Source organism: Aquarana catesbeiana, linkage group LG03, assembly GCF_042186555.1.
Source record: "Aquarana catesbeiana isolate 2022-GZ linkage group LG03, ASM4218655v1, whole genome shotgun sequence".
NCBI lineage: Eukaryota > Metazoa > Chordata > Amphibia > Anura > Ranidae > Aquarana > Aquarana catesbeiana.
In genome coordinates, this window is record NC_133326.1 from 22,075,391 (window position 1) to 22,092,424 (window position 17,034).

Sequence of the window (17,034 nt, forward strand, 5' to 3'; positions counted from 1 at the left end):
TGGGAGAAGACACAAATGTGACTTGCATGAGATAACTGTAGTGTTTTTATGTTTTACTTGAAGGAGAAGTCCAGCCAAGCACTAAAATCACTACATCTATAGACATCCACAATCTAACACTAACCTACCTAACCCTGTATAGAAGAAATCACAGAAGTGAGTACACCCCTCACATTCTTGTAAATATTTTTTATTCTATCTTTTCATGTGACAACACTGAAGAAATGACACTTTGCTACAATGTAAAGTAGTGAGTGTACAGCTTGTATAACAGTGTAAATTTTCTGTCCCCTCAAAATAACTCAACACACAGCCATTAATGTCTAAACCACTGGCAACAAAAGTGAGTACACCCCTAAGTGAAAATGTCCAAATTGGGCCCAAAGTGTCAATATTTTGTGTGGCCACCATTATTTTCCAGCACTGCCTTAACCCTCTTGGGCATGGAGTTCACCAGAGCTTCACAGGTTGCCACTGGAGTCCTCTTCCACTCCTCCATGATGACATCACAGAGCTGGTGGATGTTAGAGACCTTGCGCTCCTCCACCTTCCATTTGATGCCCCACAGGGTTTAGGTCTGGAGACATGCTTGGCCATTCCATCACCTTTACCCTCAGCTTCTTTAGCAAGGCAGTGGTTGTCTTGGAGGTGTGTTTGGGATCATTATCATGTTGGAATACTGCCCTGCGGCCCAGTCTCCGAAAGGAGGGGATCATGCTCTGCTTCAGTATGTCACAGTACATGTTGGCATTCATGGTTCCCTCAATGAACTGTAGCTCCCCAGTGCTGGCAGCACTCATGCAGCCCCAGACCATGACACTCCCACCACCATGCTTGAATGTAGACAAGACACACTTGTCTTTGTACTCCTCACCTGGTTGCCACCACACACGCTTGACACCATCTGAACCAAATAAATTTATCTTGGTCTTATCAGACTACAGGACATGGTTCCAGTAATCCATGTCCTTAGTCTGCTTGTCTTCAGCAAACTGTTTGCAGGCTTTCTTGTGCATCATCTTTAAAAGAGGCTTCCTTCTGGGACGACAGCCATGCAGACCAATTTGATGCAGTGTGCGGCGTATGGTCTGAGCACTGACAGGCTGACCCTCCACCCCTTCAACCTCTGCAGCAATGCTGGCAGCACTCATAGGTCTATTTCCTAAAGGCAAACTCTGGATATGATGCTGAGCACGTGCACTCAACTTCTTTGGTCAACCGTGGCGAGGCCTGTTCTGAGTGGAACCTGTCCTGTTAAACCGCTGTATGGTCTTGGCCACCATGCTGCAGCTCAATTTCAGGGTCTTGTAATCTTCTAATTGCCTAGGCCATCTTTATGTAGAGCAACAATTCTTTCTTTTAGATCCTCAGAGTTCTTTGCCATGAGGTGCCATGTTGAATTTCCAATGACCAGTATGAGAGAGTGAGAGCGATAACACCAAATTTAACACACCTGCTCCCCATTCACAACTGAGACCTTATAACACTAACGAGTCACATGACACCAGGGAGGGAAAATGGCTACTTGGGCCCAATATGCGCACATTTTCACTTAGGGGTGTACTCACTTTTGTTGCCAGCGGTTTAGACATTAGTGGCTGTGTGTTGAGTTATTTTGAGGGGACAGCAAATTTACACTGGTATACAAGCTGTACACTCACTATTTAACATTGTCGCAAAGTGTCATTTCTTCATTGTCACATGAAAAGATATAATAAAATATTTACAAAAATGGGAGGGGTGTACTCACTTTTGTGAGATACTGTACATACCTTTTCTGACCCGATCCCACGCTGAGCTGTCAGCCGAGGCTTCACTGTGTAGGCGGGTTCAGAGGACACAGCAGACAACGGAAGCCCTATAGTAACTCCATGGGTGACATCACTTCCCAAGCATTTCACAGCCGTTGTCAGCTGTGTCCTCTGCAGAGCTTCCACAGCTGGTAACCGGATGGGAGTGGCTTCAAAAAAAGTATGTATACTGATTTCTTCTTTACAGGGTTAGATAGGTTAGTGTTAGCTCGTGGATGAATGTAGATGTAGCGATTTTAGTGTTAGGCTGGGCTTCTCCTTTAAAGTGTTACTAAACGCAGCAGCTTGAATTCACTATATCTGGTCTCCCACAGTACACAGAACATGGAAATGCAATAGTTTTAGTAAAAATTACCTGCTAAATACCTTTTTTCATCAGCAGTATATAGCAGTCTTGTGACTTCTATCAGTGTCTTGTTAAAGCTTGTAGTTTTCATCCTCCTGTGATTGTCCTATGAGCCTGCAGGACCCCTGACCCTCTGTCTGGACAGTGCTGATTGGCCCTGTGCTGATCATATGCGCACTCCCAGGGAAATAAAAAAAAAAAAAAAAACCTCTCTAGCAATACACACTAAACTGAGCATGTGCAGCTTGTCCCCTATGAGCAGATAGATTGGGGACAGTGAGAGGATCAGGGAGTACAGGATCAAACAGCTTTTTTACACAATGCAGAGGATTAACCCCTTAGGTTCCACAGTGAGTATAACAAGCATGCTCTACTGCATATACAGACTGATTTTACCGCTGTGGGTTTAGTAACACTTTAAAGCCCAACTCAGGGTGCAAAAAACAGACCCGGCAGCTATACATTCTATTGCCACGGAAACAACCGCCATCATGCTGGCTCTGTTTTACATTCGGCAAATCTGTTTGTTTACATGGTAGGATTAGCACAGCTTGCACTGTACTTCCAGTCCACTTTGTTGTAGACGCCAGAGGTCTTATAGACCCTAGCACTATGATCATGCCTCTGCTTCCTTCTTCACCTAGCCATTCACAAAATGAAGCCAGGGGCTGTGTGTTTTGTGAATGGCAAGGAGGAGAGCGAGGCAAAGACACAACAATAGCGCTGGGGTCTATGAGAGCTGCAGTGCTTACATCTGAGCGGGCCAGAAGAACAGTGGGAGCTGTACTAATCTCAGCATGTAAACAAATATCTGCCAAATGCAGAATAAAATCAGCATGATGGGTGAATTGCTTTTCTGAAATGTACAACTGCTTTAAGCTGCGTAAATGTATTGTGGTCAGAGCTAAATGTAATAACTTGCAGCTTACCAGTCCCTAGATGTAATGGCTGCATGTTTTTTTTTTCTTTATTTTTTACCTAATCCAGCAAATAACAGACCTCTGTATGTCTACCCTTGTTCATCTCCATTACATAGTGGACTGATGGGTCTAGTACACACAGGGTCGGATGCCCTGGACGGGACCATTTACTGGAGGAAGGTGGGCGCAGTAGTGGCAGTGAGAGAGAAAGACTAAGTCACCTGACAAGTTGCCTCAGTGTGAACCACGCCTAAGTCGCTGGTCGCCGCCAATACTAGTATAAATTTTTTTTTCCAGTATAGATCCCATCGTTTGTAGGCACTGCAGTTTTCACAGCAGGGGGGGGTGCAGTTTTCCGTCTTCGCCCTGGGCACCGGACGACCTTGTCCGGGCACTGAGTACACGTGTCAAACACAAGGTCTGCGGGCTGAAGAAGGACCACCAGGTCATTTCATGTGGCCATCACAACTCTTCTGCAGCTGCGGCAACCCCCTCATGCAGCTGTAGAGAAGCTTGTCTCAGCAGTTAGGACAGAACTCCTCCTACAGATTCTGTGTAGCCACAAAAAAAACCCCACATCTCTGCCTCCAGCAGACTCAGTCCTCCTCCAGACTCTGCACTTTCTGCTTCCCACTTCTGCCCCCAGCAGCAACACGGGGTGCACCGTGATGTAGGGGAAGGTGGGGTACTCTTGGCATCTAGTCTTTCAGATAAAACTGGCCCCTTGAGTGCAACCATAATGCTGATGTGGCCCGTGGTGAAATTGAGTTTGACACCCCTGGTCTAATAGTTTACACGGTGAAAATGAAGATTTTTGTTTTTTAATAAGCTCACAGGAAGTGACAAGGACACCGCATTTCTGTCAAGATCAATAGGCATTTTCTGTACTTTCGCATCCTGAAAAGCGAGAAAGGACTTTTGACTTACCTGTGAATTCCATGTTTTGGATTACAGAACAGGACACAGGCTTTCTATTCATAGAACCCAGGTTATAGGCCGCTACATACAGGGGACTGGACCTTTGCAGAGCTCTGCTGGACAAATCTCTATTAACCCCACCCCCTCCTCTGTGAGTCCTCAGTTTTTTTTCTAGTGTCCTAATGTGAAGGACCTCTTTTCCTTTATGGAGAAATCATTCTAAGCCTAATTACTTCATTTCACTTTGGGATTCTTGAATTAACACTTCAATCCCTTTTCTACAATTGAAGCAGTGCATCTGGGTCAGTGCAAAGGTTTGCTGGAAATGCCCCTTATAACCCTGCAAAGATGAGCAACTTGTATCAAACACAACTCCGTTCCACCACCTCCGTCTCCCACTCTCTGCTCACCGCTGTCACTTCTAAACACAAAAGTCCTTTTGGTGGCTTTCAAAGATGCCTGCCTGCCATGCAATTAGGTGGGGCATCATGTGGTAAGCTGCACTGTGTTTCTCATATGGCCCCGGGTGCACAGATGCAGACCAATGATCTCTCTGCAAGTGAGAGAGATGGAACCACTGGGAGATACTAGGCCGGGTAGATGAGATGCAAAGAAGCTTCTTCTTTTTTTTTTTTTTTTAAGACATGAGAGTTGTGGAGGGAGATGTGTGCAGAGGTGGGGGATGGGGGAGAGTGGTGCAGAGGTCGGGGATGGGGGAGAGTGGTGCACAGATCAGAGCCAAGACGGGATGGAAGTGCTTGTGAAAGAGAGCTGAACACTGCGCATAGCACACCCCTAATCCCTGCACTCTGTACATAGCACACTCCTGAACCCTGTAGTCTGTATGTATCACAACCTGAAAGTGCACTCTGTGCATAGTGATCCCCTAAATCCTGCACTCTGTACATACATACAGACTACAGGGTTCAGGAGTGTGCTATGTACAGAGTGCAGGGTTTAACAGTTTGCTATGTACAGAGTGCACTTTCAGGGTGTCACACCCTGAACCCTGCACTCATTGCGCAGCGCACCCCTGAAACTGCAATCGACACAGTGCACCCTTAACTTGGCACTATGTACGTAGCGTACCCCTGAAACTGCACTCTGTGCATCCCTAAACACCGCACATAATGTACTCCTAGTATTTATTGCCCCTTTAAGATTTGATGTGGTTCAGTGTGGGGGGGGGGGGGGGGGGTCGGTTGGTTGCTTGTTGAGTTCCTCCACCTATTCTCTAAGAAAAAAAAAGAAGCCCTGGATAAATTTAAATAGTCTTACAGATACAACCCACCCTGTGAACGCAACCATGAAATTGAGTTGGAAGCCCCTGTTTAGCAGTGTAAGCTCTTGAGATGAGCTGCCTTATGCACCTAGCAATGGCTTGCCAGAACAAGGGGTCCTGCATGGATCTGAAAGCTTCACTTTACCACTGTGATGTGATTATAAAGATAGAGAATATTCACTATAAATAGTCACTATAAAATAAAATTGTTGGTAACAATAAGAGCATGAAAGAAAGGGTATATGCAGTGCTACAAACAAATAAAATCAAAAGTATCCATAAACACTGGCACAAAAATCCATATTTTTTCCATGACGTTTCCAAGAACATGTGCAAAAGGAACATTACATGTGACTTGTTCTAGGTCAGGGATCTTCAAACTACGGTCCTCCAGCTGTTGCGGAACTACACAACCCATGAGGCATTGTAAAACTCTGATATTCACAGACATGACTAGGCATGATGGGAATTGTAGTTCCTAAACAACTAGAGGGCCATAGTTTGGAAACCCCTTTTAGAAAGTAAGGCAGAGGGCAGTGTTTGTAAGTGTTCCACCAGAGCTCAAACATCTGATTGTACCTATAGAAAATGTTCCTTTAAAGATTCTGCTGACAACATTTGAGGCGCTTCTAGGAGATCCCTTTACTCTCACAGGCCCTGCTCTGCAACCAGCTATTGCTGCAATCTCTATCTGTCAAATCGCAGCAAACTGGACCAGGGCAATGAACAACCAAGAGGAGCCTGTTTTCTTGGCTTATGCGGCTCAGCGCACTCTGCAGCCGTGCTTCCTCTAGCTCCATTTACAACACTGATGCTCTGGGATGGCGGGTCAGGAACTGGCCATCTGGGCTTGCCGACCCGCCATCCCAGAGCAGGAGGTCGCGGGCCACATCAGAGTGCGGTACTCCGAGAGTAGAGTGTGGAAATAGGCTAAGTATTTCTGTAAGGGAGTTCACAGCAACATGGTGTTAAAGCGGAACTTCAGTAATTTTTTCATCTTTCCATCTATTAAATCTTTTGCTCTTGTTGTTGTTTTACCTTTGGATAGTTAAACAATTTTTTTTCTGCCAGTAAATACCTTATACAACCCGCTTCTTGTCTGGTAAAAAGCCTAGGCTTATGACATCATGCACAGCTCTCTCTCACTCTTGTGAGAGTTTGCCAGGAAGGGAGGGGGGATGAGTCATGAGGGCCAATGAGAGCTGCAGAGCTGGTGGTGCGCCTCTGTGTAAATCCAGGAAGTGAACAAGCAGCAAGCTTCAGCTGCCCACAGTTAAAATGGTTGCAGCCAGACTCAGTGGGGGGAGATTCCTGCAGCATATTTGGCAAGTATAGAATCACAGTATATATAAAATAATATGCAAAGTGGTTGGAGGGAAGCTTCAGAATGGCAAAGATGGTTTTTATTACAAATTATGTGAGCATCCTGCAGTTCCTCTTTAAGTGTCCTGTAACAAACTCCTCATGGCAAATAGGTAGGAGGAAGTGCCTGAATACCCTAAAAAGGGATGTAGGTGGAAGTGGCAGTAAATTGCGAGACCTTTGGTGTGATACAACACCTAATCATCCACCTAAGACTAGGTGGATGTGGTGGAATTTTTAGTGCAAGGCATCAAGGAGCTAAATAATGGGACTTTTTTTTAGTGCAAATTTGAAAGGTTTACACTGTACAAGCTTCAAACACATTTTGGGTTTCCTAATAGTATAAACATAAAAAGTAGAAACAAATATTATTTAGGATACACAAGAGAAGTGTAAAGTTAGAGATATTATGTCTCATACTTGCAATGGGGCTATGGCAACAGTCCAATAAATTATCTGTCCATGTCTCTGTATAGAGCCTAGGCTTTGCCTGTTACAATGGGCCTACCCCTGGAGAGGTCTTCAGTATTAGGGTTCCACAGGTTTGGACCACCTATGGTTCTGGAGCTCTATATCACCCTGCGTCCAACTACACGAGTTGCACCAAGTGCCAATGTGAGCACCCAAGTAGGATCCGCTGCCTGAAGCAACATTACAGGCCATACCCATGGTGTGGGGTCTGGGTACAGCTCCCAAGGTTTTACAGAGCCTGCACTGACCCACATGCACAGCTTCAATTGTTGTATTAGAAGAGAGAGAAGTGTTGAAGAAAAATCCTAAAGTGAAATAAACTAATTCAAGTGGCTGTCAACCTTGGACATGAAATATGAACAAAGCATAAGCCTCCATAGTGTGTACTTGTCTCAATTAAAATCACTCAGTGTCATTTCGGTCTGCTGCTTCGTTCCTCTGTTATCAGCATGAGTCACTTCTGACAAGTTTTCCTGACACCAAGAGATAAAAGGTGACAGGGTAGGGACCTCCAGCTGATTTGACAGCCTCAGCTCTGTTCCTGTGTGCAGGGGGATGTGTCCTTTCCCTCCAAGCTAAATGGAAAAATGTATTCAACACACCAAGGATTCCTCAGAAGGGTCCAAAGCTTTATTTACATGGTCACACGGTACACATACAGCAACGTTTCTGAGCCATGCAGGGCCCCTCCGTCACTTGCCTGACGAAGAGGCCCTGCGTGGCTCCGAAACGTTGCCGTATGTGTACCGTGTGACCATATAAATAAAGCTTTGGACCCTTCTGAGAAATATTTGGTTTTCCATTTAAATTGTCGGTGGTTTCCAGCCTGACGTCATTACAGTACCCAGTATTATTACACATGATTGTGTGTGTAGGGAATACTGCGCTTGGCCTTTCCCTCCAATTAGCTCTCAGAGCTCTCTTCAACAAGCTCTGTAGTGTGTAATTTCAGCTCGTCACCCCCTTTTTTTTTTTTCTGGTAGCTCAGATAATCTGCATACATTCTGCACTTTGAACAGATGTAAGGAAGAGAAGGCTGCAGATTAACAGGTACAACTTATGTAGGAGGATTTGTTTCGTCTCTGTGTATCGCCTGAGGCCGGTCACTTCAATGGGTATATGTAAGGGTTTACAGCCACTTTAAGCTTAGAATGATTTCTCCATAAAAGGTAGAAGACGTCCTTCACCTTAGGACACTAGAGAAAAAAAATGGAGGACTCACACAGTGGGGTGGGCTTATAGGGGGATACCTGGGGAAATGTCCAGCAGAGCTTTGTCCAATCACCTGAAAGTAGCAGCCTATAACCCAGGGTCTGTGAATATCAAGCCTGTGTCCTGTACTGTACAAAATTAAGATACTAATAGAGCCACCAAAACTAAGAACTGGTAAACTAATATATTCAATTTTTTGTTTTTTAAGGCCTGGTGTTGGCAACTTCAGACTTAGTCCCCCATTGTAGCACATGTCTTCTTAATCTGTACAATGCCCTTTCATATATATATATATATTTATACGCTCGTCAACAGTTAACCCATACACATACAATACCCCTGTATAGTCCACCACACCATACCATCTCCTCATTTCACCCTCCTTGTTTCAACTGTATACGCATATTTGAAACTTAAGGAGAGAACTGTTGAATCTCCTCATTCATAAGTATTTTAGAAGGAGCTTCCACCTCCCTGTGGTATTTGTGATTCATCTGAAAACACAGAAGTAGAAAAATGTCTTTTTGGAGAAGTCTGTGGGAAGGCCAGTAACATGTAATAGCGGCTAGATGTTGTTGACAAGGTGGAGATTTTTTTTCCAAATCCAGGAGGTCCTGGTCGCTCCTGATGTTTGTACAGTGGAAGGACAGCAGAAGACGGGACAGTCAGAGATTAGTGGTGAAAATAAATTTGCATCAACTCAGTAGGTCAAATGTCTGCAGACACTGGGTGGAGCAGCAGTAAGCCACAAAACTGACAGCTGTTCTCCTGCAAAAACAAACCAACATATTATTTTATTTATAGTACTTAAATAGGGCCATCAATTTACACAGTGCATTACATGCATATTAAAACATTCATCTCAGTCCCTGCCCTCAAGAAGCTTACAATCGAAGGTCCCTAACTCATTCATACATACACATACTGAGGCCAAAATAGACAGGAGCCAATTTACCTACCGGAATGTCTTTGGAGGGTGGGAGGAAACCCACACAGGCACATGGAGAACATGCAAACTCCAGGCATGTAGTGCTGTGGTTGAGATTCGAGCCGACGACCCCAGTGCTGCTAGATGGAAGTAATAAACCACTTCACTGCCTATTTTATCATCTTATGTTATGTTGTCCTCTGACAGGTGGCCACAACAACGAGGTGGGAACTTCTGCCGACACCACCATTGCTATGGCAACCTGTCATGAAGAAACAGTGCTGCGCAAATTGCATTACTGCGCAGGTGCAAGATCGGGAGGTGCATACTGGGTAGCCAGCTGCACCAAATCCTGGAAATAAATAACAAGTGGGCTTCAGATGCCCACAACCCTGATGGACCCTGCCTGCTTCCGAGATCAGGTTAGATTTTAGTAATTTAACAAACAAGAAGGAACACATTACAGTATCAAAATGTTAAAGTAGAAGTGGTAACAATGGCAGAGGAGCATTTAGAAAAAAACAATTTTAGGGACTGTAATTTTAATAGCGCATTTACAGCACGTTTACAGTGCACTCGACAAACATTTATTAAATACCAATGAGGTGAAGAAAAAAAAATTCCCCCTTAATAAAAACAAAATCACTTGGAGGGTGTGAAGCTCCTTAACCACTTGCCATCCGGGCCAATTCTGACATCTCTCTCCTACAGTGCCTTGCAAAAGTATTCACCCCCCTTGCCATTTTTTGTGTTTTGTTGCCTCACAACCTGGAATTAACATGGATTGTTTGAGGGTTTGCATCATTTAATTTACAGAACATGCCCACAACTTTGAAGATGTGTTTTTTTTTTTTTATTGTGAAGCAAACAACAAACAGGACGAAATAACAGAAAAGTCAATGTGCATAACTATTCACCCCCCTAAAGTCAATACTTTGTAGAGCCACCTTTTGCGCCTATCACAGCTCCAAGTCACTTTGGATAAGTCTCTATGAGCTTGCCACATCTTACCACTGGGATTTTTGCCCATTTCTCCTTGCAAAACTGCTCCAGCTCCTTCAAGTTGGATGGTTTGTGCTTGTGAACAGCAATCTTTAAGTCTGACCACAGATTTTCTATTGGATTGAGGTCTGGGCTTTGACTAGGCCATTCCAACACATTTCCATGTTTCCCCTTAAACCACTCAAGTGTTGCTTTAGCAGTGTGTTTGGGGTCATTGTCCTGCTGGAAGGTGAACCTCCGTCCTAGCCTCAAATCACACACCGAGTGGTACAGGTTTTGCTCAAGAATATCCCTGTATTTAGCACCATCCATCTTTCCCTCAACCCTGAACAGTTTCCCAGTCCCGACTGCTGAAAAACATCCCCACAGCATGATGCTGCCATCACCATGTTTCACAGTGGGGATGGTGTTCTTTGGGTGATGTGATGTGTTGGGTTTGCGCCAGGCATAGCGTTTTCTTTGATGGCCAAAAAGTTCAATTGTAGTCTCATCAGACCAGAGCACCTTCCTCCATACATTTTGGGAGTCTCCCACACGCCTTTTCGTAAACTCAAAACGTGCCATTTTGTTTTTTGCTGAAAGTAATGGCTTTCTTCTGGCCACTCTGCCATAAAGCCCATAAAGCTCTATGGAGCGTACGGCTTATTGTCGTCCTATGTACAGATACTCCAGTCTCTGCTGTAGAACTCTACAGCTCCTCCAGGGTTACCTTAGGTTTCCGTTCTGCCTCTCTGATTAATGCCCTCCTTGCTTGGTCCGTGAGTTTAGGTTGTGCGGCTGTCTCTTGGCAGGTTTGCTGTTGTGCCATGTTCTTTCCATTTGGTTATGATAGATTTGATGGTGCTCCTAGGGATCATTAAAAACTTGGATTTTTTTTTTTTTATAACCCAACCCTGACTTGTACTTCTCAACAACATTGTCCCTTACTTGTTTGGAGAGTTCCTTGGTCTTCATGGCAGTGTTTGGTTAGTGGTGCCACTTGTTTAGGTGTTGCAGCCTCTGGGGCCTTTCAAAAATGACAGATCATGTGACACTTAGATTGCACACAGGTGGACATCATTTCACTAATTATGTGATTTCTGAAGGTAATTGGTTGCACCAGAGCTTTGCATGGGCTTCATAACAAAGGGGGTGAATACATACGCGCACATGCCAATTATTTTTTTGTTTCTGAAAAATAGTTTTATGTATATATTTTTTCTAATTTTACTTCACTAACTTAGACTATTGTGTTCTGATCCATCACATATAATTCAGATTAAAAAAAACATTGAAATAAAGGCTGTGATGTAACAAAATAGGTAAAAAGCCAAGGGGGTGAATATTTTTTGCAAGACACTGTAGACAGGGGTAAGCCTGAACGCCCCCATAACTGCCCACAGACAAACTTCTATAGATGGCCCGCATGTCCAAAATGGCGGTGGCCCCAAAGCACACACACAGGTGCTGCAGCCAGAGACACAGACACGGCTCCTGGATCTGCCTGGACATGGCTCAACGAAGGATTTCAGTGCCAGGGCTTCTCAGGCTGCATCCATGTCCCCAGATGGGGATACTGTATATTCTCTTCCCAGTCAGACCTGGACAGGGCACTATGTGATATTGCAAGTCAGGGGAGCATGGAGGACGGTCCCTCCTCTTTCCCAAACTCCCAGGACGTGGCGCCACCACCAACAGAATACTCGAGGGATCCCATTTTGGTGGCAAGGTTTTCCACCCCGTTAGAACAAGGGCTTAAAAAAGCAAGTAAACGCATAACCTTTGATCTGAAACATGAATTTCAGGAGCTGGGCTTCCGCATAGCAACAATAGAGATCACACTGGAAGATACCATCACCAGAACCAACCAAAACACTGAGTGTATTGATGGCAAACACAAGAGATTGGCTGATGCGCTAAACAAGATAGATGACCTGGAAAATCGGTCTCGCCGGGTTCGTGGCATTCCTGAATCCTTCATTGACTCCCAAGCTATCGTTAAAGAACTCATTCACCACCTCATCCCTGACATACCTTTCCACTAGATGGAACTAGATAGAGTTCACAGGGCCCTGACAGCTCCCCGGAATGATGGACTGCCAAGAGACATCACCGTAAAGCCTCATTATTATGCGGTCAAAGAGCAAGTTATGGCCAGAGCTAGAAAAATATCTGACCTGCAACTGCAGGACCACAAAATCTAGATCTTCGCTGATATTTCGCCGGCTACTATCCAAAAGCGCAGAGCTTTGAAACCTTTGCTACGACCTCTGATAGCCAAAAATATTAAATACTACTGGGCCTTCCCTTTTCGATTGAATTTTACTTTCCGCAACAAGAAACATTCTTTTTCCACGTTTTCAGAGGGTGAAGTTCTGCTGAAAAAAACGTGACTTATATCCTTTGATATGGAAGGATCCTCCCGCACCCCTCAACCCAGATTACCTACCACCAAGCCCGTGCAGAGTCCTGGAGTGAATTTTTCCTCTGTCTGTTTTTCATTCTTTAATTGATCCTTGTTTCGGATACTCTAACGTTCGCGACGATTCCTCACATGTATGGTTTGAATGTCGTTAACATATATGGGCGCGACTTACGTATGCGTTCGCTTCTATGAGCGAGCATGAAGGGACAGGGGGTGCCATTAATTCTTATTTGCACCCCAATACATCGGAAGCAGTGGTGTGATTGCTTAAAATGCTCAAGGTTTTCTTTTCCCGTGTTTCTCGTGGGTGGGGCAATCCATTGGAATGAATGGGCTGCTGTACCTGCGATGTGCATGTGCAAACACTCGCACATATGTGAGTGGAGTCTTAACCCCTTCCCAACCGCCGCACGCCGATATACGTCGGCAGAATGGCACAGGTGGGCAAAAGGGAGTACAGGTACGTCCCCTTTAAGATGCGGAATTAAGGGCACGCACACCCGCCGCGTGCTCTGTGACCATGGGTCCCGCGGATTCGATGTCTGCAATCGTGTCACGGAGCGGAAGAACGGGGAAATGCCTTTGTAAACAAGGCATTTCCCCGTTCAGCCTAGTGACATGACAGAGATCACTGCTCCCTGTCATAGGGAGCAGTGATCTCTGTCATGTGGGTGGTAGCCCCCTCCCCCTGCACAGTTAGAATCACTCCCCAGGACACACTTAACCCCTTGATCGCCCCCTAGTGTTTAACCCTTTCCCTGCCAGTGTCATTTACACAGTAATCAGTGCATTTTTATAGCACTGATCACTGTATAAATGACAATGGTCCCAAAATATTGACAACATTTTCTGATGTGTCCGCCATAATGTCGCAGTCACGATAAAAATCGCATATCGCCGCCATTGCTAATAATAAAAATGCCAATAAAACTATCCCCTATTTTGTAGACACTATAACTTTTGCGCAAACCAATCAGTATACACTTATTGCGATTTTTTTTTTGTTATATATTTTCAGGGAATATTTATTATAGCAAAAAGTAAAAAATATTGTTTTTTTCAAAATTGCCGCTTTTTTTGTTTATAGCGCAAAAAATAAAAACTGCAGAGGTGATCAAATACCACCAAAAGAAAGCTCTATTTGTGGGGAAAAAAAGGACGTCAATTTTGTTTGGGTGCAACGTCCCACGACCGCGCAATTGTCAGTTAAAGTGACGCAGTACCGAATCGCAAAAAGTGCTCTGGTCAGGAAGGGGGCAAATCCTTCCAGGGCTGAAGTGGTTAAAGATAATGATTCACCAGGAGTTATTATCAATTTTAGCAACATAGAATAAACTATTTAATATACAGAAATTAACCAAGTCTCTCAAATTACCCTTGATGAAGTCCGGCCATAGGGGTCTCCCTCAGAGGAAAGAGCTTTGGATAGACTATGGTAAACATTGATTGACTGCAGCGATGACAATGTCCCAGGGGGCACTGCAACAACTCTAGAAGACTTCTGGGCAATGAGATGTGAGACAGACAACTTAAATCTAAAAACAAATGAAAGATATTGGTTAGTATAAGGCAATGAAAAAAAATGTACTTCCCTCACATTTTCATATAGATACAGTAAGGTAACAGATATAAAAGCTTCCAAAATATTAGAAAACGAATACGATTTTAAGGTGTTTAAATAGGATCAAATGGTACACGCGTTTCACACACTAACGGGTGCGCTTATTCATTACTATAGTAATGAATAAGCGCACCTGTTAGTGTGTGAAATGCATCTACCATTTGAACTGTCTAACACTTGGGATGTTCGTTCATTAAATACGAATTTTGATGGATCTTGGAGTGCAGCCATTTCTTCAGTGTTGATTGTCACCAGTCAGTATCCCTAACGACCACCAAACCCCTCACTTTATTTGATTTCTTCAATTTCCCAAACATTATGACAAAAAATTACAACTTGAAAAACTCGCCATGCCTCTTACTAAACACCCTGGACTGTCTTCTTTCCAAAAAGTGGTCATTTGGGGGTTATTTGTACTATCCTGGCATTTTAGGGCCTCAAGAAATGGGATTGGCCATCAGTACATCAGAACTGATCAATTTTCAAATGTATATACCGTAGTTTGTAGACGCTATACCTTTCACACAAACCAATATAAACTTATTGGGATTTTTTTTTTTTTTTTTATCAAAGACATGTAGAAGAATACATTTTGGCCTAAATTTATAAAGTAGTAAAATTTTAATGGATAGGTTTTATAACAGAAGTTTTTTCATTTATGTAATAAAAAATAAAAAACCCCAGTGGTGATCAAATACCCCCAAAAGAAAGCTCTATTTGTTTGAAAAAAAAAAATGATATCAATTTAATTTGGGGAACAGTGTTGTATGACCGATCAAGGGGCTTGATAAAAGAGGTTATGCTCTCCAAAACACGTTGTCGTAGCAACAGCTCACACACACCCCATCAGCAGCCAGCTGCTCGCATCATGTGACCCCAAGCACGTTTTCCTGCGCATGTGGACTGTCAGCATGCATGAGATCAAGCACAACGGCGACTGCATTCGATCCAGGACTGTTGCCATATCCCACAGAGTCAGCTGGAACTCCTATCAAGGGGTGAGAGGATTTTGGTGTACAGTACCATGGTGGGGAGATGTGATTGATAAGCTGTGATGAATTTTTTCTTGCGAGTGCACTTTTATTTTTTCTTGCGAGTGCACTTTTATTTTTTCTTGTGAGTGCATTTTTATCAAGTTTTTATAATAAAATAGGGGGTATTGCACCAGAGCCTGTGCGCTCTTCTCTCTTGTTTGTGTAGGATTGAGCAATTGGCATTTAAAGTAGTGCAGTGCTGAATAGCAACAAATGCCCTGGCCTTTCGGTGGTCAAGTGGTTAATAATATAAAATAAATGAACATTGCAACAAAGAAATGCTGGCACCCTTTCGTCCCATCATGGCTATGGCAGTTAGGCGCCACTCAAAAATCAGGTGAAGATATCCCATCCCAAGGTCCTCAAGAGCAATATAAGAGGGATGTAGTAATTCATAGACATGTTTCGTTCCGAATTCGTTTTTATTAACGAATTTCGACAAATTCGTTAATTCGTAAATATCCGAATTAACGAAAACCTGTTTAACAAATTTATCAGAATATTCGTAAATTCGAAAAAGAACTAACTAAAAATAACTTAACTATTACTAACTATTAAATTATAGGTATTGGAATTTCTTTTCAAATTTGTCTGTTAGTGAACGTAACGAATACGAATTTATCCGAAGTTACAAATTACCCGAAATAACAAATGCTGTATCTAAACGAATGTAACATAACAAATTAATAATAAAAAATAACACTAATAAAAACATTTTATTAATATTTATAATTTGTTCCGTTCCATTTGTTTAGATGCGGCATTCATTATTTCTGATAATTTAGTAGCTTTGGATAAATTCGTATTCGTTACGTTCACTAACAGCCAAATTTGAAAGGAAATTCCAATACCTATAATTTAATAGTTATTTTTAGTTATTCTTTCGAATTTTCTTTCTTATTTTCGAATTTACAAATTTTCAAATTTACGAATTGCGATCATAACGAATGACCCCCAAAAAACGAAAGACAAACAAAAATAAAAAACGAATGAAACGAAAACGAACAAATTTTTCGGCAGTGCACATGTCTAGTAATTCAACCCGCAAAATTTTAAAGAAATGGAACTATCAGAAAACAATTTCCAATCCAATGCTCAAATATAAGAACACAGAGCATTCAAACAACACCCATGATCTACATAAATCACATGTACCCTTGTGTGATTGATATACAAAACAGAGAGAAAACACTTTTCTGCTTTACATACAAATGTGGGAAGACGGCGCTTTCACCTGGTAAGAACGAGCATAGTGCAGCATGAAGAGAACGCAGTGCCAGTTCCTGTAGAGGCAACACCGAGTCACATGGCAATCCGATGCCCTTCACCTCCGCCGGCAGATGGACGCTGAGTGGTCCAGAGGTGAAGGAAAGGAGCTTTGTTTCGGATACTGGAACGGGAGAGCCGCAGCTGTGAGGGAAGAAAAGGAAGGAAACTGTTAAACATAACATCATGAGGTGTCTTTTCTTTCCTGGAATTCTCTGACAGAGGCATCTAGAGTTCTACGAAACTAAGCCGGCTCTTTATTAGAAAATGTACGCCAAGCTCTTAGCAGGTAGCCATTTCCAATCACTTTGCAGTGGAAAATAGTGATCATTCTTTGGCCTCCATCCAAACAGACTCGGTAGCGTTCTAAACGGGAACTCACAAGAAATACCTCGAATAGATCCACAAGGCATTTCCACACTTTGCACTGCAAATAAAATAAACTCCAAATTTTCTG

The 17,034-nt window shown here is 43.2% G+C and overlaps 1 protein-coding gene and 1 long non-coding RNA gene across 3 annotated transcripts in view; both read right to left on the reverse strand.

The window, feature by feature from the left end:
- Nucleotides 1–3,882: 3,882 nt before the first annotated feature.
- Nucleotides 3,883–7,779, reverse strand: LOC141131274 (uncharacterized). Its single transcript, XR_012242715.1, has 2 exons — nt 5,036–7,779; nt 3,883–4,828 (listed from the first exon to the last, which is right to left on the reverse strand). It is a non-coding gene; the product is annotated as an uncharacterized lncRNA (long non-coding RNA).
- An 82-nt stretch (nt 7,780–7,861) lies between these two features.
- LRRC28 (leucine rich repeat containing 28) overlaps nt 7,862–17,034 on the reverse strand; it is an 88,429-nt gene continuing 79,256 nt past the window's right edge. For both annotated transcript variants that reach the window (XM_073618387.1, XM_073618389.1), the window contains exons 8-10: nt 16,546–16,721; nt 14,032–14,191; nt 7,862–9,090 (exon numbers count right to left, since the gene is read on the reverse strand). In XM_073618387.1, coding sequence (XP_073474488.1) covers nt 9,018–9,090; nt 14,032–14,191; nt 16,546–16,721 — 409 coding nt within the window. In that variant the 3' untranslated portion in view covers nt 7,862–9,017. The remainder of the gene's footprint in view (nt 9,091–14,031; nt 14,192–16,545; nt 16,722–17,034) is intronic.